Source organism: Dermochelys coriacea, chromosome 8 (assembly GCF_009764565.3).
Source record: "Dermochelys coriacea isolate rDerCor1 chromosome 8, rDerCor1.pri.v4, whole genome shotgun sequence".
NCBI classification, from domain to species: domain Eukaryota; kingdom Metazoa; phylum Chordata; order Testudines; family Dermochelyidae; genus Dermochelys; species Dermochelys coriacea.
In genome coordinates, this window is record NC_050075.1 from 37604278 (window position 1) to 37631110 (window position 26833).

At 43.0% G+C, this 26833-nt stretch overlaps 1 protein-coding gene across 1 annotated transcript; it reads left to right on the forward strand.

The window, feature by feature from the left end:
• Window positions 1–158: 158 nt before the first annotated feature.
• On the forward strand, window positions 159–26833 carry ZMAT2 (zinc finger matrin-type 2). The gene is made up of 6 exons (XM_038412230.2): window positions 159–297; window positions 12073–12166; window positions 13383–13506; window positions 14770–14843; window positions 23297–23442; window positions 25201–26833. Exons 1-6 carry the CDS (start codon window positions 280–282, stop codon window positions 25342–25344), a joined length of 600 nt encoding a protein of 199 aa, XP_038268158.1. The 5' UTR covers window positions 159–279; the 3' UTR covers window positions 25345–26833.

The window sequence follows — 26833 nt, forward strand, 5'->3', positions numbered from 1 at the left end:
CCGGGGAAGACTATCTGGAACCATGGAGTCTCAGGAGACTTTCTAGAGAGGCACAAAAAATAAGTTCAAAAGTTACTCATACTCCAACCGCAAGCACCTGGCCTCCGCAACCCTGAATGTCCGCTTCCGGCAGTCACTTGCTGTCTCATCTCAGAGAACGATGTTACGCTCTAGCTACCGCAGCCGCCGCTCCATGGTACTCGGGAGGACTGGCTCACTTTACGACGCTTGCTGCCGGAGTACGGCACTTTCTGGTTCCTTATTCACTTCACATTCAACATGGCGTCGGGCAGCGGGGTAGGTGTTAAGAAGGGGGCGCGAGGGGAAGCCCAGGGTTGTTTCCCTCTCCCGGCCCGGGCCCCTAGCCCAGGTGGCGATCCCCGACTCCGAGCCCGGAGACGCTTGGCGGGATGCTCCGTGCCGCCGTCCGCCTGGGGCCGCTCCCGGGTCCTGGTTCGGGGACAGGCTCTGTCTCCGCTGGCTCTTGCTCGCTCCCCTCCCCGTGCGCTCGGGGCAGCCTGAACTCGTGGCCGGTCACTTGAGGCAGGTTCTCACCCTCCGTCGTGTTTCGGACCCGGGCGGGCGCTCCCTCCCTCTGGCTCAGTCTCTTCGCTGGCTGGAGGGTTGTTCCCCTCTCCGGTCGCGCTGGGCTCTGTGTCTCCCAGCGTCCGCCGCTAGCTTATGGACAGGCTTCCTGTTTGGTCGGAGCCTGCTTTAGCTCTTCCCATTCCGTGGCAGGGATGTTAGTCGCAGTGTAGCGTGGGGATTTTGACCTAGTTTTTCCAGATACGTAAATTCAACGGCTCTCAACCTGTTTGGACGACTGTACCCCTTTCAGGGGTCTGATTTGTCTTGTGAACCCCCAAGTTTCACTTTACTTAAACTACTAGCTTACAAAACTAGACATACAAATACAAAAGTGTCACAGTTCACTGTTACTGAAAAATAGCTGACTTTCTCATTTTTACCATAGTTGTAAAATGAATCAGTTGGATTATAAATTTGTACTTCTATTTCAGTGTATGGTATATAGAGCAGCATAAACAAGCCATTGTCTGTATGCAGTTTTAGTTTATACTGACTTTGCTAGTGCTTTTTATGTAGCCTATTGTAAAACTAGGCAAATATCTAAATGAGTTGATGTATCCCCTTGTTGAGAACCACGGCATTAATTAGTGTGCTGGGTTTTGATGTAGTGTCCTCATCACTGTTTGTTTCAATTATTCTGGGAGAAGTTTCCTCCATTGGTTGGAGGTTAATATTGGGAGATCTGTGACTGCTGTTATCCATTCATAAGTGCTTATTCAGATTTAGATTTTGCTCCTTCACTATTTTGCAGTAGGATTGTTGCTGTTTTAGCTGAGATGGAGCCAGAAATGCAGTGGTTGTTTTTGTTTGGATATGTTAATGAGAGTGGGGTTCATCTCACTTTTGGTCTGTGACTCCTATTCTGTTGTACATGTAGAATTTTGTTTGCAGGACTGTAGGTGGACGGTTTCTATTTAGGCTAGGTCACCACTACAGATGGTAGTCACTGTAAGGTCTCGCGTGTAGCTGCTCTATGCTGACAGGAGACAGCTCTCCCGTCCGCTTAATTAAGCCACCCCCAATGAGTGGTGGGAGAGAGCCTCTCCTGCCAACATAGCACTGTCTACACTAGTGTTTTTGTTGGTGAAACTTATGTCAGTTTTTCACACTCCTGATGGACAAAAGTTTTAGTGACTAAAGTGCTAGTCTAGACATAGCCTTGGGGCTTGTGCTATTATGTATACTTTTCTGACAAAGTTGGGCCACAGACTTGCTCCCTTAATCAGTAGTAGATACAGTCGCCTCTCATTCTATCTAGTGGTTTCTTTGTGGCATAGTAGATCCTGCAGGGGGTTTCTCTAATTCTTTTATAACTAGTTTGAAATCCCCTCAACCACTTATTATCTGGCTTAAGTATATGTAATTTAAGGTTTCAGAGTAGCAGCCATGTTAGTCTGTATTCGCAAAAAGAAAAGGAGTACTTGTGGCACCTTAGAGACTAACAAATTTATTAGAGCATAAGCTTTCCACCAAATGCATCCGATGAAGTGAGCTGTAGCTCACGAAAGCTTATGCTCAAATAAATTTGTTAGTCTCTAAGGTGCCACAAGTACTCCTTTTCTTTTTATGTAATTTAAGATATCTTAAATTGCCGTTCTATTAAAAAAAACTTTGTTTTGTGACTTTTCCTGAAAGATCATAACTCTTATTTTATCAGTGTTAACCTTTTATGTTAATATGTTGAGATCATAGAATCATGGAAGATTAGGGTTGGAAGAGACCTCAAGAGGTCATCTAGTCCAACCCCTTGCTCGAAGCAGGCCAATACCAAGTTTCTTTCCCTGACCAGGAAACAAATCCCTACCGTGGCTGTGAGAGTGCCAAATCCTAATCACTAGACTACCAGATATGTTTCTAGTAGGTGTAAATGCTTCTACAGATCTATGTGGATGACAGCATGCTTAGATCATTCATGTGCATGAGTGTAGGTTTTATCAGTTGTTTAGTGGGAGTCTGGGTTTTGAGAATTGCTGTAGTAGACACTTGACAGGTTATAGTCTATGCAGAAAATGGTAATGCTGAGGGACAGAGGGACAGATTTGAGGTAACTGCTTCCTTCTTCCAACTTGAACCTACAAAAAGATACCGAGGGAGAATTCGCCACTCTCTTCTTCCTCCTCCTCAAAAACAAAATGAAACAAAAACCTGACCTGAGCAGAAGAGAGACACTGTTCTCTGCCCCACTTGAAACCCTGCTCTTCTGAGCCACAAGTAGAAGGGGGTGGAGTTCCCCCACAAAAATGTACTTGGGCAAATATCTTTATTATCCCCTGTAGAAGAGACTTTATTTTCACTAAACTTCAAGCAAAGAAGCCCAGAGATAGACTTATGCCCTACGAAAATCCCTCGGTGCTGGGGAACCTTTCCCTGCAAATTCAGGGAGAGCGCTTAGATTCTGAGATACTTGAGGGGACATGAGTCTCTCTATCTCTGCACTTGGGGATAGGCTTTCCAAATTTCTCACGTTGCTGCTATCTTCCCTTGTTCCAGCCCTGTGTTTCTCTGGCCTCTTTTTCGTTTTAGCCCCTCTGTCCTCTGATCTGTGAAAAAAGTGACAGCTTCCAGATTGGCTTTTGTGTACTGTGTATACAGTAAAGATCTTTGTTGTTCATTGCTCATCTGCTACGTGGAGAAGCCTCACTCCCCTAGACCATATTCTTCCTGGTGCCTCAAATTGCTGCCAGTTCTATTATCCCAACACTCAGTTTAAGGGCTTGTCTACACCAGCAACTTACAGTGCTGCAACTTTCTCGCTCAGGGGTGTGAAAAAACAGTGCTGCAACTTTCTCGCTCATGGGTGTGAAAAAACAGTTTCAGCGCTGTAAAGCACCAGTGTAGACGGTGCACCAGTGCTGGGAGCTACACCCCTTGTGGAGGTAGTTTTTTTTTAAGAGCGCTGGGAGACCTCTCTTCCAGCTTTAGCTTTGCCAATGTAGACTAGCCATACGTTGCTGAATCCATGCTATGTGGTTGTGAGGAGGCCATTCTGACTGCATAAAAACCCCTCAGGGCTTCATGTTGAAAGTGAATGAAAGGAGCATGGGGGTCACATGGATAAGGCTGAGGGCATTCATTAAAACCACTTGCTAACTGGAGATCAAGACTGTTGTTTTAACAAACAAAGGTAATGCCAAAGAATCAGCTATTAGCACCACCAGGGCTTATATATATTTTTTCTGCTTCCTTGGCGAAGCTTTCCATTGCTTTGAGTCACATAGTGAAAAATGAGCAAAACAATTGGAATATTCAAGGGCCGGAATGGTCTAATGGTTGGTGCAGGAGACAGTCAGGCCCTGAATTCTAGGAGGATGTGGTGTTCATTCGTTAAAGCAGGACTATAATCAGGACTCTTGGGTTTCATTTCAGCTTTGTCTCTGTTTTGCTATGTCACATGCATAGCCATTCAACTTGTTTGTGCCCTACAATTTAACATGGGGCCTTGGGTACTTTTCAGTCCTTAGCAGATGTCATCTATGGGGGAAATATCATCTATAACCTATAAGCAGTTGTTAATATAAAGATTTAGGGGTTTGCGGCAACCTCTATCCCCTGTTTGATCAATCTGAAGAAGTTCCTTTAGAATCACTAGGTAAGCCCTTGTTACAGGTAGTTCAGAAGTTGGATCTAATTCATTTCACTGTGTCTGGCCTGGGGACACTGGTAAAATATCTTCAAAAGACTACATCCCTTTTATTATAAAAAGAGAGTGAAGCAGCAATGAGGTTGTCTTCTCTTAAAGCTTCAACTGACTTTGATTCGTGATAATACTGTTTTTATGTGGGAGAATCTAGATTCTGGAAAATACCCCAAAACATAATATTTTGCACTTTGTGAATTTCCCTTTTTTTCTTACATGGGGAGGCTGCTAATAATCTTAGTTCTGACATGTTTTACAATGCTTAAGAAGCTCTGGAATAAATGAGAAAAATTTTCTACCCCTTTCCAAGACATTTTTATTCCTATCACTGGATGTTCATTCCATTTTAAGGATTGCCAGGAGGGGGAAATTTTGAATGATTGTATTGTTGCTATAATTTCAAATGTTTGTTTTTTTTAAAATCATGATTGGAGTCTTCATTTGGTTAAGTAAGGAAAAGGTGTCATGTATTGAGAGTATATAGTGTGTTTCTTTTTGTTCCCCAGTTGCGAGTAGAGAAACCACTATTCACATAAATGTTTTTCTTTTTATCAATGTGAAATTAAAAGCATGCATGCAAAATAAAATTGGAGAACAACATATATTTGATCCTAATCATCTGTTGAAGTTGTGGGGGTACAGTTTTCTACAAAATGAAGTGTCTTAAGCATTTACGAACCTCTTCCTTCCTTCCAGTGTTCCTAACTTATAACCATCTGGGTGTTGGGTCTGGTAAAGAACCTCATCTTTTGGAGCAAATGGAATATATAACTGCATGCACAGAGAGTAGATACATGAGATGGAATACTTACTGATTAGAATATCCTATGTTGGCAAATACAATAGCATATTAAAATGAATTGGCTACTTAAAATGAAATTGTCTCACTCTTGGCTATAATCCTGCATGTGTTTCCCACCAAAAATACAGTGAACTTTGAGTTAAGATTGCATCGTCTACCAATACAAATTGTAAAAAGCAAGAAAATAAGCAGTTGTGATTTTTAAAGCTCCATCTACACTCTCCTCATCTGTTCACCATCTCAACTTGAATTGTCTCCACTCTTATCCTGAGCTGCAGCTCTTCTTCTTTTCCACTTTATCCCCCAACCTTATATCAATAACAGGCTGGGCTGTAGTGAAAGTGAGCGTGAAATGGTAGCATTCATGATTCTAAGGAATTGTAGGAGGGAAAACAGCAGAATAAAGATAATGGATTTCAAGAAGGCAGACTTTAGCAAACTCGGGAAGTTGGTAGGTAAGATCCCATGGGAAGCAAGTCTAAGGGGGAAAAACAGTTTGAGAGAGTTGGTAGTTTTTCAGAGATGACATTAAGGGCACAAGAGCAACTGTCCCACTGCACATGAAAGATAGGAAGTAGGGCAAGAGACCATGCTTGCTTGACCAGGAAGTCTTCAATGATCTGAAACTCTAAAAAAAAAAAAAAATAAAAAAAATAAAAAAAAAATAAAAAAAAAAAATAAAAAAATGTAAAAAAAAATCCTTTTTTTGACCCAAAAAAAGAAGGTCAAATTAAAAAGGATGAATCTAAACAAACTACACAAGCATGTAGGGTGATGTTCCCTGTAAACTCTGTGGTTGGGTGGCCGCCCAGAAGAGATTCAAGTGCTGCGCAGTTGATTAGCAGTGCCATGCACATCCAGCCAGCAATGTGTTCAGGTGTCCCTTCCCCCACTCTCTCTCTGTCTCTCTCACGTGCACCCCATCTCTGCTGAGCGGGGGAAGGGGGCCATGGTTCAGGAGGAGGAGAGCTTTCAGTGAGTGCCTTAAAGAGACAGCAGATGGGCGTCTCTCAAACTTCCCCAGCAGCTATATCTCTCTCTGTGTCACACATCTCCCAACTCTGTTGTTGTTACTTCTTGGTATTTCCTGTAATGCACATATATTCTGTCTCATCTGATGAAGTGAGCTGTAGCTCACGAAAGTTTATGCTCAAATAAATTTGTTAGTCTCTAAGGTGCCACAAGTACTCCTTTTCTTTTTGCATATATTCTCTGTAATTTTATTCTTTCAAAATGTGGTGTTTTAGTTTTTTGACTGGTCTATGCATTTCATAATTTTTATTTCTGACTGGAGTAATTATCCCTATTGGTAACTTTTTAAAAATATGTATTATATCTAGGTTTTTTGTTTCTACTGGTAGCACATATTCACACATTACCTTGGTGCATGTAACAAAATTTATTCCACACATGGGTGGAAAAATTAGAGGGATCATCGATGTAGGGACGAAATTAGAAAGGCCAAGGTACAGAATGAGTTTAAACTAGCTAAAGTCATAAAGGGTAACAAGAAAACATTCTACAACTACATTAGAAGCAAGAGGAAGATCACAAGGACTGTTTAGGCCTGTTACTCAATGAGGGGGGAAAAGATAATAACAGAAAATCTGGAAATAGCAGAAGTGCTAACTGATTTTTTAGTTTATTTTCACCAAGAAGGTTAGTTGTGATTGGACATCTAACATAGTGAAAGCCAGTGAAAATGAGGTAGGATCTGAGGCCAAAATAGGGAAAGAACAAGTTAAAAATTATTTAGATAAGTTAGATGTCTTCAAGTGGCAGGGCCTGATGAAATACATCCTAGAATAGTGTTTCTCAGATGTGGCCATCAGGGGCTTTTCTTGCTGCCACAGCCTCCTGGGCTGTGATGGGTGGGTGGGTTCCCCTTCCCTGTTGCTCTGGGATGCACTGCCTTGATGTTGGTTGCTGGAGCTACCAGCAGGGATTGGGTCCTGCCCCCCTCTGGAGTCACCTGGGGCACAATGCTGGAGGACCAGGCAGCCAGTGAGTTCCCCACATTCTCAGTGGTGGTGCGGCAGCTCAGGCTTTGGGCTTCAGCCCTCGGGTGGCAGGCTTGGACATGGGGCTTCAGGCTCCAGCCCCGGGCTCTGGCTGCGTGATGGCAGGCCCCAGGCTCTGGCCACATGGCTTTGGGCTCCATCCCTGGACCCTGTCCTTCAGCCGCAAGGCTTCAGGCTCTTGCAGCAGGGCTTCAAGTTCCAGCCCCCTCCTACCTCCCCCATCTCCCCTGGCTCCCACTGCCTCCCCAGGGCTTAATTTGTCCCCAAGCTTCCCAGGGCTGAGTAAGACTGCTGTGAAAAGTGATACTTGTATGTTTATTAATATCACTTTACTAGCTAGCAATAAATATATACACATCCAAATCATAATTTGTGCATATTTATTTGGTTTTCCTAAAGCTAATTAGTATTTTATGGAAAAAGTGTGAGTGCGGCCACCAGCAAGAGTTGGTGGCCGTATTCTGAGGTCACCAAAATATTTGTCCTGAGAACTCCTGTTAGAATACTCAAGGAGCTGACTGAGGAGATGTCTGAACCATTAGCGATTATCTTCAAAAACTCATGGAAGACAGGAGAGATTCCAGAGGACTGAAAGAGCGCAAATGTAGTGCCAATCTTAAAAAAAGGGGGAATAAGGACAATGCGGGGAATTATAAACCAGTCAGCTTAATTTTAGTACCCAGAAAGATAATGGAGCAAATAATTGAGCAATCAATTTGCAAACACCTAGAATATAATAAGGTGATAAGTAACAATCAACATGGATTTGTCAAGACTAAATAGTGTCAAACCAACCTAATAGCTTTCTTTGACAGGGTAACAAGCCTTATGGATAGGGAGAAGTGGTAGATGTGGTATATCTTGACGTTAGTAAGGCTTTTGATATGGTCTCATATGACCTTCTCATAAATAATCTAGGGATATACAGCCTAATGGAGCTACTCTAAGATGGGTGCATAACTGATTGGAAAACCATTCCCAGAGAGTAGTTATCAGTGGTTCACATAAGGAAGGAAGGACATAGCGAGTGGGGTCCCGCAGGGATCAGTTCTGGATCCGGTTCTGTTCAATATCTTCATCAGTGATTTAGATAATGGCATAGAGAGTACACTTATAACATTTGTGAATGATACCAAGCTGGGAGGGGTTGCAAGTGCTTTGGAGGATAGGATTACAATTCAAAATGATCTGGACAAACTAAAAAAAATGGTTTGAAGTAAATAGGCAGAGCCCTGTATGGACACAAATTTATGTCCGTGGAACCACAGGGCTCTCCCAGGTACCGTAGCAGCGAAAGGAGCAGAACATGGGGCCGCCGCTCCCAGGAGTTAGCGCCCCATGCTGGCAGCTCCTCCTGCACGGCTGTACCATCCTCAGCCCTGCCCCTGTTCCTTCCACGTAGCTGTCTGTATCTCCTGTCTGGGGATGTGCACGCTGCTTGAACACAGGAGCGTGACCAGGGACAGCTACCGGTGAGCCTGGTTCCAGCCCCAGTGGGTGGGGTTGGAGTCAGTACAGCCACGCCAGCGGAACTGCCAGAGCGGGGCGCTGGCTCTTGGGAGTGGCAGCCCCATGTTCTGCTCCTTTCGCTGCCATGTTTCGCTGGATAGCCCTGCGATTCCATGGATACCGATTTACATCCACGGGTATACATTTGTATCCCCGCAGCACTCTATAAATAGAATGAAATTCAATAGGACAAATGCAAAGTACTTCACTTAGGAAGGAACAATCATTTGCATGCATACAAAATGGAAAATGACTCCCTAAGAAAAGGTTCTGTGGAAAGCGATCTGGGAGTTAGAGTGAATCATAAGCTAAATATGATTCAACAGTATAACATTGTTGCAAATAAAGCAAACATTCTGGGATATATTAGCAGTAGTGTTGTAAGTAAGACATGAGAAGTATGACAGGTTTCAGAGTAGCAGCCGTGTTAGTTAATTCGCAAAAAGAAAAGGAGTACTTGTGGCACCTTAGAGACTAACAAATTTATTAGAGCATAAGCTTTCGTGAGCTACAGTTCACTTCATTGGATGCATTTGGTGGAAAACTTTTCCACCAAAATAATTCATCAAATTCATCAAAGTTTTCCACCAAATGGATCCGATGAAGTGAGCTGTAGCTCACGAAAGCTTATGCTCTAATAAATTTGTTAGTCTCTAAGGTGCCATAAGTACTCCTTTTCTTTTTACATGAGAAGTAATTCTTCCGCTCTACTCCGTGCAGATAAGGCCTTAGCTGGAGTATTGTGTCCAGAGCTGGATGCCACATTTCAGGAAAAATTTGGAGAGAGTCCAGAGGAGAACAACAAAAATTATTAAAGGTCTGGAAAACATGACCTGTGAGGGAAGATTGAAAAAATTGGGTTTGTTTAGTGTGGAGAGAGGGAAACACGAGAACAGTTTTCAGATACATAAAAGGTTGTTATAAGAAGGAGAGAGAAAAATTGTTCTTTAACCTCTGAGGACAGGGCAAGAAGCAATGGGCTTAAATTGCAGCAAGGGAGGTTTAGGTTGGACATTAGGAAAAGTCTTGCTAACTGTCATAATAGTTAAGCACTGGAACAAATTGCCTAAGGAAGTTGTGGAATCTCCATCATTTGAGGTTTTTAAGAGCAGGTTAGATAAAAAACTGTCAGGAATGGTCTAGTTATTACATAGTTGTGCCTTGAGTGCAGGGGACTGGACTAGATGACCTCAAGGTCCCTTCCATTCCTACACTTCTATGATTTTATGGTAGGAGAGGGAGACTAGCTACTTGAGATGCCTCAGGCATGGGGAAAGCACCACTCCAGTTGGCTGCTGCCTTTAATGAACCGTCTGTGGTTTGCTAGAGGGACATACCTGATCAAATCAGTCTGAATGGGGCTCTTCTTTGTGTTTTAACAATTGTGGATAGGGCATAGGTGGGGCAGAGGCTCAGAGACTGGCAGAAAGGCTGAGCAGAACAGTTATCTGAAAAATAATTGTGGCAACGTGGAGACTGAATTGAATCACAAGTGCATATCTTGTCACAACCTTAATTTTGGCATCACCACTGATGCCTAGATAAAGTTTGCATATCGTGTGCAGAGGTCATATCCATATGATGAATTATTTTCCATAATTAATCCTGTATCCTTGAACATTTGACAGTGTCACTGCCCATCTTCCCTGGCACTCCCTTGAGCGTTCTTAGTTTTTGATCAAAAGACATCTTAAAAAAAAATTCTGTTCCAGAAATGTGCGTTCTCTTCCTGTTCCCCTCCTCTCCCCTATTTGTCAGAGACGCAGAAATAGGAGAGTTGTGGTTTTGGACCTGAGACAGCTTTTCTGCAAATAAAAAAAGTAATGATTTTAAAGTCTGATATGTGACTAGGGCCCTACCAAATTCATGGTCCATTTGGGTCAATTTCACAGTCATGGAATTTTAAAAATTAGTAAATTTCATGATTTCAGCTATTTAAATCTGAAATGTCACCATGTTGTAATTGTAGGGGTCCTGACCCCAAGAGGAGTTGTGTGTGTGTGTGAGGGGGGTCACAGGTTATTGTAGTGGGGGTTGCAGTACTGCTACCCTTACTTCTGTGTTGCTGCTGATGGTAGTACTGTCTTCAGAGCTGGAGAGCAGTGACTGCTGGCTGGGAGCAGCAGCAGCACAGAAATAAAGATGGAAAATTATGGTATTGCCACTTTTACTTCTGCACTGCAGCCTGCAGAGCTGGGCCCTCAGTCTGCAGCCACCACTTTCTGGCTGCCTAGCAATGAAGGCAGCAGCGCAGAAGTAAAGGTGGCATGGAATGGTGTTGCCACCCTGACTTCTGTGCTGCTGCTGGTTGGGTGCTGCCTTCAGAGCTGGGTGCCTGGCCAACAGCTGCTGCTCTCTGGTCGCCCAGTTCTCAAGACAGAACAGAAGTAAGTGTGGCAATACTATGACCCCTGTAAAATAACCTTGCAACCCCTCTGCAACTCCCTTTTGGGTCAGGACCCCCAATTTGAGAAACACTGGTCTCCCCCGTGAAATTTGTGTAGCATAGGGTAAAAGCACACACAGACCAGATTTCACAGTCCATGACATGTTTTTCATGGCCATGAATTTGGTAGTGCCCTAGTGATGACCTTGCAGGGCTGGAATCAAGAGCCTTATCCCGTTGGAAAGGGGAGGTCCCTAATTTCCCATTGAAACCCAACACTCACTTCTAGTCCTGGAAGGACCAGGGATACAACTGTAAATGTGAAATGTTTATGCATAGAAGATCTATTCTAGGTTATTCTTAAGAGGCCATAGCTCATCAGAAATATGTGCAGTTGGTCTCCTGGTATTTTTGGAATCTGGCCTTTGCAGTTGCAGGGATACAAAAATTTCAGCGCCCAATTTTTTTTTAAGTGCTTAGTTTTTCTACAACTTGTATTCTGTGTATGCCACACTTAGTTGGAATATTCCATATAAGTCACTTTGGCTTTGTTTCTTGTGAATAAGGCCTCCATCTCATAATCATGTTGATTAAACCTCTATACCACACCATCATGTACTCTATGTGTAAAGGTATAGACATATGTGCACACACACCTTTGTATGCATTTATCTCTCAAGAGTATCTCAGTCTTAGGTTTATCTGCATGATCTTTTGTGGATTCAGATTTAATTGACTTTAGTGAGAGAGATGTCACTTTTTCTGTATTATTGGGCTTTGTCACTTGGTGTTTATAAATATTTGTTTCCATAATTTTTAAATCCCCCTTATTTGTCTCATAAATGGAAAATGGGGATTATTATTTCAAGAGCTCACTAAGCTTTCATTTGGGCAGAGACATGAAATCCTCTGCTAGAAGGTGCTGTACGACTGCAAAGTGTTATTTTCCTACACCAGCCCTCCTGCTCCTGGCTATGGGTACAGAGGAAGTCATTGGAGTGCACTTTTAGGGTGCTTACTTGTTGCCATGGCCCAACAAGCCACACACTTCCAGCTTTGTCCAGGATCAGTCTTTTCTTGCTGCCAGTGGAGTTGTGCAGTGTAGCCTCACATTTTGTTTCCCTTGCAGACTAAAAACCTGGACTTCCGTCGGAAGTGGGATAAAGATGAATATGAGAAACTTGCAGAAAAACGGCTCACGGAAGAGAGAGAGAAGAAAGATGGTGAGCAGTGCGCTGACTCCAGGCAGACTGTTTTTCTTACAGCAGGGGTGGGCAAACTTTTTGGCCCAAAGGCCACATCTGGGTATGGAAATTGTATGGCAGGCCATGAATGCTCACAAAATTGGGGGTTGGGGTGCAGGTGGAGTGAAGGTTCCTGCTGGGGGTGTGGGCTCTGTGATGGGTCCAGAAACGAGTTCAGTGTGTGGGAAGGGGCTCCGGGCTGGGGTGCGGGCTCTGGGGATGAAGGAATGAGGAGGTGCAGGAGGGTGGGACCAAGGGGTTCGGAGGGCAGGAGGAGGATCAGGCCTGGGGCAGGGGGTTGGGGCGCAGGAGGGGGTCGGCGTATGGGCTCTGGGTGGTGCTTATCTCAAGCAGCTCCCAGAAGCAGCGGCATGTCCCCTCTCCGGCTCCTACACAGAAGTGTGGCCAGGCAGCTCTGCATGCTGCTCCATCTGCAGGCACTGCACTGGCAGCTCCTATTGCTGTGGTTCCTGGACAATGGGAGCTGCGGGGGTGGAGCTTGGGGGGTGGCAGCGTGCGGAGCCCCTTGGCTGCCCCTACATGTTAGAACTGGAGGTGGGGACATGCTGCTGCTGCTGCTTCCAGGAGCTGTGCAGAGCCACGGTACGCATGGAACAGGGCAAGACCCCGCTCCCCGACTGGAAACCCAGAGTGGGGCAAGTGCTGGACCTTACTCACTGGCAGGTGCTCAAGGGCCAGATTAAAATGTCTGAAAGGCTGCAGTGTGCCCACATATGTCTAATAGTGACTATTAGTGTGAGAGGGAAATCAGCTGGAAGCAAATAACAGGAATTCAGGGCCAGTTTGTCCTCTGTTCCTTTTCCTTTGTTTGTCATAGAATATGTTATTGAAGGAAAGAAGAAAAAAAAAAAAAAAGGCCAGGAACCTTATTCCTTTCGTGTTCTGTTCCATATAGAGATGGAGGAATGATCAACATCTGGAAATGGGAAGAGCTCAAATTGTGGCCCAATTGGATGACTGGGGATTCTTTAGCAATTTTATGAATTATAAGCTATCACTTAATTTAATGTTCCCTACAATGTAGGGAAGAATTACTCTTTTAAAAATGGAATCCCAGCATGAACCAGATGGCCCAATGGTTCTCTATGGCCTTCTCCACTGTGAGCAACTTGTGATCCATTGTTTTAGGTTCCCAAACCTTTCTGAAGAAGTTCTGTTGTGTGTTTGTTTTTAGGCAAACCAGTTCAGCCTGTCAAGAGGGAACTTCTGCGGCACCGAGACTATAAAGTGGATCTGGAATCCAAGCTGGGGAAAACCATTGTCATCACCAAAACTACCCCTCAGTCAGAGATGGGAGGGTAAAGCACCTTTATTTTTTTCCAGGCTCTCATGCGTTCAGCTGTTAACAAAGAAAGAGTCTCGGGATAGTCTTACGTACAAGCAGAGTCAGGGCAAAGCGAGGAACCCTTATAGTGCCAGTGTTTGTACCTTCTCAACAGCACAGGAGGAACGCTGTTTAGTTACAGCAACTTCCACTGGCATCTGTATCGTGTTAAATCTGGAAATTAACTTTCTGGAATTATGGCCAGAAGTGCAGCAGTGCAAGCTTCTTCCTCCCTTACCCCACCCCACATCAGTGTTTCTCAGGCACACTCTGGGAACAATCTCTAGGCAAAAAGAAAAGGAGTACTTATGGCACCTTAGAGACTAACAAATTTATTTGAGCATAAGCTTTCATGAGCTACAGCTCACTTCTTTGGATGCAATCTCTCTAGCCTGGTCAGTCCTTGGCTTCTTGCCTAAGACTGGCAATGAGTTACATATTGAGATGCTTTTGTGATCTAGATACTTGTCCACTAGAAATGGGGCTGAGACCAATTTGCGTCATAGAAATCCCCAAAGTTCTCTGCTGTAGTAAGGACTCTTGGTTACTACTGACAGGCGTTACATTTAAGCTAATGAAAGGCTCCTTAACCTATCCCCAATATTCTAAGTCATCAAGTCTCTGGAACAAGGAGCTTTAAAGATCGCCCAGAGTAATAATAAGCATTTCAGTGGCCTGTTGTCAGAGGAAGGTAGCAAAAGGTACCAAGAGAAATGTATGGATGGGAGACAAGGGGTTTCCTCTTAGAAAGGGGCTGACTGAAAGCAAAAATAAGCCATCATACAACTGCAAAGATGGGCCAGTTTCTCTTCCAGCTCTTCTCTCTCCCCACCTCACCAAATGTGGGAAGTAGGACCTGGGAGCAATCCCTTCAGACTTTATAGGGTGGTGATTCTATTAGCTCACATTGTTTCTTGGACTCTCTATGATGTAGATAATTTCCCTTTCACCAGGGGGAGGAGCTACTGTCCCAGAATCAGGCTTATCAGAGTCCAGACAATACAGTTCAATGCTCCTGTGTAATGCTGGACTCCTACTTACCATATTTCTGAATGCTTAGCATACTATCTAGCATTCTAGATTTCTTTCGGTACAGTATTTTTGAGTCTAGGGCTGCTGTCTGGAATTGAACCAGGTTCAGGTGAACTTCTCTCTTTAATTGGCGTAAAAGGAAAATTCTTGCAGGTTGAATTTTGTATTGTGCTTTGGAGCTGATCCCTTCTCTCTTTCTCCCCAGATATTACTGTAATGTATGTGACTGTGTGGTGAAAGACTCCATCAACTTCTTGGATCATATCAATGGCAAAAAGCGTAAGGATAATGTATTTTCTCTATGCCATGTTGCGTGATCACTAAAATATTGTTACAAGCCTTTCCCCTACCAAATTTACTTTATTCTGTGTGGCCAGGGCCTACAGTGTCAAGTGTTGGCACATGTGGAAATAAATGTTTTTGATATTAGGATTTACTCAGCATTTGCTGATGAGGGCCGTGGAAATGCTGACTCGTTATCTCCTAACAACTTCTCCATGGTCCTGGAGGCCACTGGTGTGAAATGAGCTCAGGAGAAATTGCAAGCGTTATGCCCTTCATTGGATTGGGAGTGAGAAAATGCTTCAGAATTTCTGTTGTCAGAGAACCCCATTGTCAGCAAGCTGTGCAGTTCCTCAGGGAACTTTAAAGGTGAATGATAAATACCATTGGAGTGTCAATGTTGGAAGGAGATTCCTAAGGAAGGAATAGGGATATATCCCCTCATGTCTAGATCCCTCTCTTAGGCAGAAGTGGTGTGAGCATAATGAATTCCTGAGCTCTGATACCAACTCTGACCCAGTCTCCCTCCTTGGCTCTGAACAAGGTACTCAACCTCTGTGTCTGTTTCCTCATCTCTAAAACGTGGATCAAATACACAGGGATGTTGTGGGGGTTAACTAGTTTGTTTATAAAGAATTATTGAATTGCCTTGTAGAGCTATAATGTGCAAGTCATGTACTGGGCTCCTGTTGATAGCAACACAACCATTCAGGAGGTGCTTGTGCCTAGATGGGATCAAAAGGTTCCATGGCATGAAGTATAAAAAGCTACCTCTCATCCTCTGGTCCAACTCTCATTTCCTTTTTCTATTTGTGTGATCATTCATGGAAGTAGGAACTCCTATTCTCTCAAATTTATCTTCTAGTTAGTTTAAATTTCACATTGGCTTACGTTCCTATTTTATAATTAGGTATAGCTGTAATGTTGAATTTTTAAAATAAATTTGTAGTGACTGAGCAATTCTGTTGGTCTTGACTCTATTGGAATTACAGCTGACCCAGAATGAGAGGTTGGATTCACAAAGTATGCTTCTTGCTGAGTAAAATATCTACTGTAGATCAACCTATTAGTGAATAGAATGCTTAAGAGAGAAGTACTGTCCCAGCAGGTGTCCATCCTGTGTGGCTTTGTCCCCCGTAAAGCAAGATGGGAGTGGAGAAGGAGGTCTTCCTGATGGAGGAGGATTTGACTCCATGCCCTTGCTCTTCAAAGCTGATTAATTTGTCAGTGTCTAAGTCCTCAGGCAGGAGCCTGTGTTCTCTGCCTTCGAGGTCAGCATTGTCCAGACATTAATCAGAGGCCATCATCATCAAGGCAGGCACAGATATCGTTTTATTCAAGGAAGCAGGGGACAGAGTTGGGATCCATCTCCTTAGGTCGGAAGTGAAGAAGGAAGGCAAGACAAATTTTTCCATTTGTTGCTATGGGAAAAAAATTGGTGGAAAAGGAGATCTCAACATCCTAGTCCAAAGTGATCAGTCAAAGAGTTCTCAATCTAAGTAGTCCTCAGTCCTGAGTGTAGTAGGAAGAGAACCTAAGATATAAACCCTTGTATTAAAGGCCGGGTATGAGGCCTGAGCTAAAGTAGTGGGCAAGCTTTGCTGATATATAAAGCAAAGTTAGCAAAAGTCAGTCTGTGAGAAAACATCAGGCTCTGCCTGCTTGCAAGTTCACAAAATGTGGCAAGAACAGGGCTGATACTGCAGAAACACACATTCCTAAGAAGTGCTAGGCACGGAGCACTCATGCAAACACGTTCCAGAAGAATTGTACCAGAATATCTCGATATTAAGGATGGTACAAAAACATTGCCCACGGATAACAGGAACACACTATCCCCTCCTGAAAGATAAGGTCAGGATGACAGTGTGATGAATTGAGATATTTTGATCAAACCACCATGTACAAGGTGATGGGTGATAACTAGTACCTCATGGGGCAATAACTAACTATGTAGAGGGGCAGTACATAACTTTTTTGTATCAGGGTATAAAGCGAGTGTCTTGGTCCAGCTGAGGGGGGAATGGAAAAGTCCCTCCATTCACTGAGCTCCGTCTGTTGTCACGGACATACATGTCTTAGTATCCTGCCAGGTGCTATTACCTTTTTTTGTTGACAGTAAACCTGGCCTGGTGCTTTTGTACCTTAATGGATCTCGTGGACATTGGGCGGTTCACTCGAGGTTTGCTGTGCCAGCTGTCTGCGCAGAGCTGGGGCAGCACACAGGGAGAACACACACATGCAGCCGAACATCTAACAACACTGAGAACCCATCTGTTCTGAGGAAGTTACCAGGGGTGATTTCATCAGTTCTTAAAGGTTTTGACAACTCGTTCTTCTGTGGCGGATGACCACTGGGATTTAGTTTCCTAGTCTACACTAGTCAAGCCTTTACACCACCTAAAGGCAGAAATTTTAGAAGACATGGATGTGAACCCTTACTGTCCACTCCGTGGAGGATCTGTTCATCTGACTTTGCAGCTGGACTGTGGATCTATAGCTCGTAAGGGATTAGTATAATTTGACTCTGCTATGGAGCATAGGCGCACAGAAAGATCTGATCAGTCCAAGTTAACAGAAACGTACTTTGGTATTGTTCCAGGAACTGACTGTAAAAAGTGCCACTTTCACTAGTAGGTCCCTTCCTCATATGCTGCTTTTATGTCTGGTGCAGTGTCATACAAGAGTGACAAACACCACCATTTTAGGATGCTGTGGCAGTTGGAGGCAGCCACTGTTGCATTCATCATAAATATGGTCTGTGCTGTAACTGGCTTCAACATCCTCCGAGTATTCGAGAGAAGGTCCTTAGAGAGAGTTTCTGTTTCTAATTCCCATATTACTTTCATATCCCTGTCTCCTAGAAAGAGGGAACTGGTTAAAAACTGGGGAAGGAAATAGAGGATTGTCGTCTTCACTGTCTATGGCGACTATGGTCCTTTCTTCTGGGTCACCACCAGAAGATTCCAAAGCCTTTCTAGAGATCATAATCTCGATGCCCACGGCTCTGGACCTTCCCCTCTCTGTAGCCCAAAATGAAAAGTCTCCGAATTTTTGATACGTTCTTGGGTGTGAACAGAGCAAAAAAGGTTGCTGACCCAATAATAAAGGTTTTTTGGATATGGCTAGGAAGTTTTGGGCTCATCTGGCCACAGTACCAGCAATAGTAAAGGAAATGAATTGGTCAAATTCAATCATATTTGTGGAGTACTTCAATGATACAGTGGTGGGGGCCGTATAAAAATGTAGATACATCTTCAGTCTTCCTGTTCTAAAGACCCAAATATCAATCATCTATTTTTTTTCATTGTGGATCTCTCATGCATTTGAAAATGAAGTTAGTGGCAGTGTAAGTCCGTTATGTCCCACTTTCATAGAGACCACTTTCTACCTCAAAGCCATTGTTCCTCTATCAAAGAGCAGGTTTCATGGCACCTATAAAAGGCCCAAATAGTTTCTTTCCTTATCTGTTCCCCTTACAATACTTTTTGGGGATAGACTACTTCATGTTTCCTTTTCCATTTCAGTCAGACAAATGGGTGCTAGAAATGATGGGAAAATGTCAGTTGTTTTGTATTTTCTCTCTCTTTTTAGGGGTCTTTCTCACAAGAAGGTGCTGTGGGGAAAAAATTACTTCCCTTTTAAAGATTGGTACTATGGGAACAGTGTCTGTTGAGTTCAAAGGCAAAGGCTTCTATTCCCTGTATTAGTATTTTTCTTAAGTCCTTAAAAAAAAAAAAAGTGCCTTTGTCTTATCTCTATTCTAAAAAGCTAAACAAATACATTAAGAATTAAGTCTTACATAGTTTCTCTGTCAAATAGTCCTTCCATTATTTCACAGCACTGGTTTAATGTGCTCAGACGTTTATTTTTATATTTCTATAAGAAAAAGACCAAGGAAACTTCCAAAGTTCCAGTTTAGCAACAAGCATTTCCAACACAAGGTATTGGCATTTTGCATTTTCCAAAGCCCCAGGGTGGCTCCTCACTTAAAATAATTTTGGCTTAGCCGGCCAATTGACAGAGTGGCTCAAGATCTCTTGCAATCTGCCTGTTTCAGAGGCTGATGAAATGCAGAGAGAGTGCTGTTGGAGCCCAGTCAAAGTCTGACTTTCACAAACAACTCTGGATTTCTCAAAGCTACTGGCATTGCTGCTGCTTGATACATTTGAAGAGTTAGAGACTGTGCAGCTGGTCACAGAGCAACTAGTGCAGCTGGTCACCGAGCAACTAGTGCACCAGCCAGATTTTACCTCATGGTGCTGAGTGTCTTGGTGCCATGAATACTCTTAACTTCCTGAGCAATATTATGAATGACACCTCTCCAAAACGGGTTATGTTCTGGACACAGTCCAAACTTACACAGTTTGAACAGGATTCTCTGTTTAATTAAAGGCTCGTTCAACACCGCTCTTTCGCTCTGATTCTTCCTTCTAGTCTTCTGCAATGTGTGGTTTCAAAGATAGTCTTTGAAAGAAAAATTGAGATTATTCACGCACTAATTTACATTCATAGAATGTGTTACCTCAGCAGATCCTCACTAACCTTGCCTCCTCCTCTCTTCCTCAGAGACATTCCTTTTGGAAAATTCTAAGTCAAAGAGCAGCAGAGTACAGATTCTGAGTGCGGTCCTTGTATACAGTTGGGTTCTGGAACCTCTTTGTCCTAGATAGGCACAGGCATCCTGGTTGAATCACAGTTTGAGAACCTCTGAATTCACGAACCACTATGGGGTCATCAAAGTATTTGAATTGACTATGGATCTGCTTCCTTACTATTGGTGAAGGATGTGAGTTGAAATGAGGCAATCCCACTGTTCTAGAAAGTTTAAATTGTGCATGCATCAGCTGTGAACATTTTCACCCCATGAGTTTACAATAGCAATTATATATAGTTAAGATCTTCGTTGTATTGCATAATAACAAATCTGAGTTTTGTGATTCTTTTTCTGTTGTACACAAAAGGTAAACTAATGGAATGGGACTGTAGTCTGGGATAATCTTTGGACCAGTTGCCCAGTTCAGGGGAGTTAAAGGGACATGGGAGAAAATCATAGGAGAATACTGGGGGAAGAGACAAACATAGGAAATCAGAGGGAAGAGAGAACGTTGGAAGTTTGAGTATGGAAAAATGAACAGAATGCAAAAAAATTTCAAAATAAACCTACTGAAGTGAAAAGCAAGAAAAATCAGGGAAAAAATGGGATTTTTAAGAGTGTTAAGGGTAAACCACTGTAGTTTGTTGAAATGTATTTAAATGTGGCTCTGCTAGGAGGACAGGCCTATATTTGACACACATTGTGGGTCAGGTGGTGAGAGATGAATCTACATTTCAATAGAATTTGGAAGTAGAAATCCTGGGACACATTTATTTCTTCACTGCATGATCTTCACTTATTATTAACATCTATCCTTTTTGTAAGATCCTGGGGGAGTTGTTGATTGGGAAGGGAGGTGGTGTGCAAGGGTATCTCTCGCTATATATAAACTCGTTCACAGAATGAAGTTTGAGAATGCTTGTTCTAGTCCATAAAGCTGGATGCAAAGTGAAACTGCCTAGTATCTCTGGACCACTCTGAAGCTGGTTTCAGACATGTAGCACTCTACTGCCTGAGCTTTGTACTGCTCCTTAACTGCTGATGGCATTGGTGGTTCCAAAGCAATCTGCTGCCCTAAGGCATGTCCCAGACAGGCAGCAGACTATCTGGCAGTGTGGTGGCAGGAAGCCAAGAATGCATGGTGAATTGGCCAGGCATAAGTGCTTTGGAAACACTGTCACATGGACACTTGTTCATAATCAACTCCACTTGTTATAGAGAGCTTTGAATCTGCCCTATTCAGTCTCTATGGATCTGTTATTTATAATTATTTATCTTGGTGTTTCATTGGAGGCTGGGCAGCTCTTTAATCTCGTTGCCTGCATTTTACCAATGACTAGAAATTCCCTGCTTAACACTGAGCTTCTACAAAATGCCACTGATTTTTTTTTTCTTTTTGTTCTGTCATCACTGAAGAGGTCTGCTGCATGGCAGAGGTTGATTCTGATAAGTAGTGTCTCCCACATCAGCACTCTACATCTCTCCAGTCGCTTGCACCTTTTGTGGACAGTACAGAGTTGGATTTCCATTCAGAACTCCCGACACTTCAAAATATCTGGGATGGGATAGGGGCTACCTACCATCGTGGCACCTTTAAAGGAACAAGTCACCTTGTCACACTTTTGTGTGTAAATATTGTGTTTCCTATTATTGTGAGTACTGACTAAGATTATTGTCACTGAAAAAATGAGACATGTGCCTTTCTCTCCCCACCCTCCTTTTTTGTTTACATGTGAAATGGCTTCTTTACCAAGTGCTGTCAAAAGCACAGTTTCTCTTGTATAGTCATGCGGTTTCCCCCGTTTCATTCATAGATTCCAGGGCTGGAAGGGACCATTGTGATCATTATGTCTGACCACCTGTATAACACAGGCCAGAGAACTTCCCCAAAATAATTCCTAGAGCAGAGCTTTTAGGAAAAATATCCAATCTTGATTTTAAAATGGTGATGGAGAATCTACCACAACCCTTGGTAAATTGTTTCAATAGTTCATTACCATCGCTGTCAAAAAATTACACTTTATTTCCAGACTGAATTTGTCTAGCTTCAACTTCCAACCTTTGGATTGTGCTATATCTTTCTCTGCTTGTACTGAAGAGCCCATCAGTAAATATTTTTTCCCCTTGTAGTTACATGTAGACTGTAATCAAATCACCCCTTAATTTTCTCTTTGTTAAGCTAAATAGATTGAGCTCTTTGATTCATCACTATAGGGCAGATTTTTAATCCTTTATCATGACTCTTCTCTGAACCCTGTCCAATTTATCAACATCCTTCTTGAATTGTGGGCACCAGAACTGCACACAATATTCTAGCAGCGGTCACACCAGTGTCAGATACAGAAATAAAAGTTGGTACAGAAATACAGTTGGTAAGGCAACTCCCATCTTTTCATGTGCTGTATATTTATACCTGCTTACTGTATTTTTCACTCCATGCATCTGATGAAGTGTGTTATAGCCCATGAAAGCTTATGCCCAAATAAATTTTATACTTAAGGTACCACAAGGACTTCTCATTGGTTTTTAGAGATAAAATAACCTCTACTCCCACTTGAGAATTCCCTTTTTATACATCCCAGGATCACATTAGCTCTTTTGGCCATGGTGTCATTGGGAGCTCATGTTCAGCTGATTATCCACCAGTACCCCCAAATCTTTCATTCGTTGCTTCCCAGCATAAAGTCCTCTGTCCTGTAAGTATGGCCTATGTTCCTTGATGTATACAATTACATTTAGTTGTATTAAAATGCATATTGTTTGCTTGCACCCAGTTTACCATGCAATCCCGATTGCTCTGAGTCAGTGGCCTGTCCTTTTCATTTATTTACTACTCCTCCAGTTTTTGTGTCATCTGCAAACTTTATCAATGATGGTGTTTTCTTCCTGTTTGTGTGGCTCTTTCACACAGATGTGGAAGAGAGAGAAACAATAAAAAATAGATACAGGTGATTGTAAATCCACACACATTGGTTTGGGGGCTCAGGAGCAGGTGTGGATCTTAAATATACATTTTAATTTTGGCTAGGTTTTAGATCAGCGGTCCCCAAATTGTGGGGCTTGCCCCCCGTAGGGGGATGTGGAGAAACATTCAGGGTGCGGCGGAGCCTGGGTCAGCCCCCCCCTCCCCACAGGGTTGGGAAGGAAGTGCCACCCAGCCCCACTCCCAGCTGAGGTCCAGCTGCAGCACCAGCCCTGTTCCTGACTGCAGCCCCTGGCCCTGGTTCCCCAACTGTAGTTCCAGGTGAGGGCGAGGGGGGAGGCAGGACTTGGACAAAAAAATGTGGGGAACCACTCTTTTAGATTGTGGAAATATCCCTTTAAAACTCATCACCTGTCAGACACTGCAAACTGCACAGAATATGGAAACCAGGGACTAAAATGGAGACCGGAGCTCTAATTTTCTGTCTGGTAGCACAGAGCTCTACCAGCAAATCACTTTTGGGGCATTTTTCCATACTTGATCTTTCAGAGGTTGCACTTGTGAAGCATTCGCAGTGAGCGCGTTGTGGGCTGGATTTACTGTTGCCCTGTTAGTGAGAAGTGGGTATAAAGTGCTACTAATCAGAATGGCAGCATTTTACATCTGCTTTGCATTTGAGTAAATGACTACACATAGTATAGGGCAACAGTTAATTGGGCTCTACAGTGGCACTTGAAATGGGTTGGGGAACACTGGTGCAAGGGGATGTTTGGGGGTGGAATGGGAATTGGGGGAGGTTAAAATGACACTGAGTGTTGAAACTTCTAATTTTGGGTCCTGGAATAGGCTGTCTGCAGATGTTTAATGGGCACTGAAGTAGAAGTAATATGGCTGCTCTGTAATAGCTCTGTCCATTCCTGTCCCCTCCAGATCAGAGGAATCTGGGCATGTCCATGAGGGTGGAGCGCTCCACACTAGATCAAGTGAAGAAACGCTTTGAAGTGAACAAGAAGAAAATGGAGGAGAAGCAAAAGGATTATGACTTTGAGGAGAGGATGAAGGAGCTCAGAGAAGAGGTGAGGCAATGGCAGCATTTCAACAATTTAGCATGACCTGAAAGAAATGAAATCTTCATTGAAGGAAGCCACCATGTGTCTAACTATCAAATAAAAATGTGCAAAGAATGTTGGCAGCAGGTGCTCCCAGTACACCAGGATTTCTGTGGGGTTAAAAGAAGGTCTTCTCTTCTTCTCTCTCCCCCCAAAAAAGTCCTTTATCTGAATTGTCAGAGTAGTTGTTTTCATACAAAACTGTCATCTTCATGTTCTCAACCATAGTGACACTGATCATAATATATAACATTCAATATATAACTCCCATAACCTGCATGTGGTCCCAGGGCTCAGAAACTGGTAATTAAAGCTGACATTTCATATATTTCCTTGTATATTTCCATACTGCCATGGCTTCTGGTGCTGAGGAAGGAGAGGAACTTCTCCTATGTTTACTGCATCTGTGCCACCCCCATGGGTGCCAGAGCTTTAAGAAGCTTGAAATGTGCACACAGGAAGTCTGTTAAAATCAAATGCCCCATGTTACTTCCCTCCCTCTTGAACATGTTTTTAAATGGCAAAAGCAAAGCCCTATAATGAAGATTTGCCTCGGATTTCATTTCAAAATAACCAGGAAAGCTCTTCTGGGAGTTGAAAAGCATCTTGTACGTGCCTGAGCTCTTTGATGCTTTTATTTCCTATGAATGGTCATTACAAAAAAAATGCTCCTGGTACATAAGGCTCCCCTGCCACCTTGATTTCCAGATTCTCTGAGCTTTATTCTACAGTAGGGGTTATCCACAGGGCCACCAATGGAATCCTAAAATATGGCCTCCAACTGTACTGGCTTGGTTGGGACAAAGCTGGTCAACTGCAGGTTTCGTTGCTGATGAACCCAAGGAATTTTTATTAATCTATTTAGGGAAATACAAGTGCAGAGACACATTAGGGGTGCAGGAAACTCCTTGGGATGAAAAACTGATGGAAGTCTACATATTCTAAAAAATAAGCAGCTTATTGCTGTCACATACTACCGAGTATGGCTGTTTTAGACTAAATGCCCTGTGTTGGAGTTACAAAGCGATAGACGTGCAGGTGGTGATGGAAATACTGAGAGACCTTAATCTCCAGCACCAACAGGAACTGCTGCTGAGTTGGGAGCTGAAGTCACATTTCTGCATACCCCCAGCACAAAGTCTGGCGCTGTTCCAGGGCCTGCGATCTTCGTTGAATGCTCTAATCAGCATGTTTCAATGAAAAACCCTTTTAAGCCCCCCTTTCTCCCCCAAGCCACTCAGAACTCAGCTTATATTCCACTGAGCAGCTCTCACTCTGCTACACAAAAAGCCGTCAGACAGTGACATTGTCTGTAGCTGTCATTCGGCACCACAGTTGTTGGAACAGGGCATCAGTACAAGATAAATGTCTCCTGTTTTAAAAACAACTCTCCTTTTGCCTTGTTGAATTTCCGATTTAAGTCTTTGGCATTTGTTTAACAGGGGAAGCTGAGAATCACACAAAACTATTGCAGTATAATCCTCTTAGGTGTAATTTACCTGTTAGGATCACCGAACCATGGCCTTTCCCTGTGGGAAGCCACTCTCCTCCAAGTCCACCATTTTCCTTCCATCCATTGTCTGTTCTTCAGACTGAAAAGAATCCCATCTCCCTATGTTGGTGATAGAAATTAGACTGACTGATAAATGTCCAGACCTTCTATTTTAAAGGGTTTGCTGTATAAGAAAGTTAGAATCACACTGCATTTATTTCCTTGTACTGCAGGAGGAAAAGGCCAAAGCCTATAAGAAGGAAAAACAGAGAGAGAAGAAGAGGAGGGCAGAGGAAGACTTGACATTTGAAGAGGATGATGAAATGGCAGCTGTGATGGGTTTCTCTGGCTTTGGCTCTACCAAGAAGACTCACTGATCAGCTCTGGACTTCCCCTTTCTTTATAAAGATTGTTTATACCCCCAGGACTCTGGAAAACTCTTCAAAGACTTGACGGAGAATTTATATGTAATTCTCGCAGTAGACGTTGGCTGGAGGAGTTGGGAAGCAATTTCACGTTCAACCTGTGCTGCAGAACAAGCTCTGTCCCCTGTCTTTAGTGCCCCACTGCCTGCAGAGATACCATAACCTTAGCCTAGCTGGCAAACCTCTAAATTCCAAATACAGACCTTTCAATTAGTGTCTTCTCCACAAACTCCCCCTGTCCTATTCTGCAGTAAATTCTGTGGAGTTCTCCTGGTTTCTGTCTTTGATTCTTTTCATCTTTTGTGAGGAGTCTGCAAGCTGAATGTTTCTTTTGGAAACCCCATTGGCCTTTAGCCACCTCATTCTTTGTACTAGTCCTGGCTGCTTGTCACTTCGTGTTCTGTGGCCTTGTGTGTGTTCGGGGAAACATTCTGTTGGGTACCTTTTAGTGTTAAACTAATAAAATTCTGTACAGATGGTATGGTTCAGGAATTGCTCGTCCATCTGAGAAATGGGTATACTTTTTGTTTGCTTAAAATACAGATAATTCTTTAATTTTTTTAGAATGTGTAACTAAAGGAATTACACTGTAATGAGTGATTAAATATGGATTGTATACGTTGAATTTTTATTTCTTTTGTTGAGAAGAGCTTGAGGCTTTTTGGACACTGAGTTTGCTGAAACTTCTTTTTATATTTTATTTTCACTGTTTTCCTTGTGTTCAGTGGTGTAATCAGAATTTCTTTAGCTTAGGTAAGGATTACCTTTCTGGGACTTACCTAGGATAGAGCTAAAGGGAAAACAGCAGAGAAATATGTGGAATTTGCCTAAAATATTTTTTTTTTTGTTGGAAACTATCAGATTGTTTTGTAGGGAATCTTGTTTTTATTCTTTTTAAGTTAGGACTTGAAAACAGAACAGATAATGGCTTTCAAAGTGCGTGTGTGTTTGATATGTGGATTTTCTTTTCTGTGTGTGTGGGGAGGGCGGGGGGGGAATATTTGGGTCTCCTATGCATGTTGGTAGGAAATCCCAGATTGGAATTTCTTGCCTCGGCTATAATTAATGGACTCTAGTATTTAATGGCCGTTGTAGTATGTCCCTAAATATTTCTGATCTTCTTTGGAGCTTTTTCTTTCCCATCTTGCATCTGGTTGGGGACCTGCTTTCTGAGCAACTTCTGATCTCCTATTCCCCAAATCCTTTTCATTGCTCCTTTTATTTACTTCAGTCCAACCCTCTGTGACTCAGCTGCTTTTTCGGGTTAGGAGGATTTACATCTCGTGTCGCTGATTTTCATAGTGCCATCCTTTTTATATTGATGGGATCATTGTTCTTTCCACTCTCTCTGTACCTTTGTGAAATCTCAGACTCAAGGAAGGGCTGCAGTGTATTTAGCCTTCTCTTTCTAATACACACAGAATAAATCCTGTAATGCTTT

Bases quoted from the DNA above. Each gene is read 5' to 3' on its own strand.
- ZMAT2 (XM_038412230.2), top strand. The intron at 12,167-13,382 runs GTGAGCAGTGCG...GTTTGTTTTTAG, and splicing joins AGAGAGAGAGAAGAAAGATG to GCAAACCAGTTCAGCCTGTC. The intron at 13,507-14,769 runs GTAAAGCACCTT...CTTTCTCCCCAG, and splicing joins CCTCAGTCAGAGATGGGAGG to ATATTACTGTAATGTATGTG.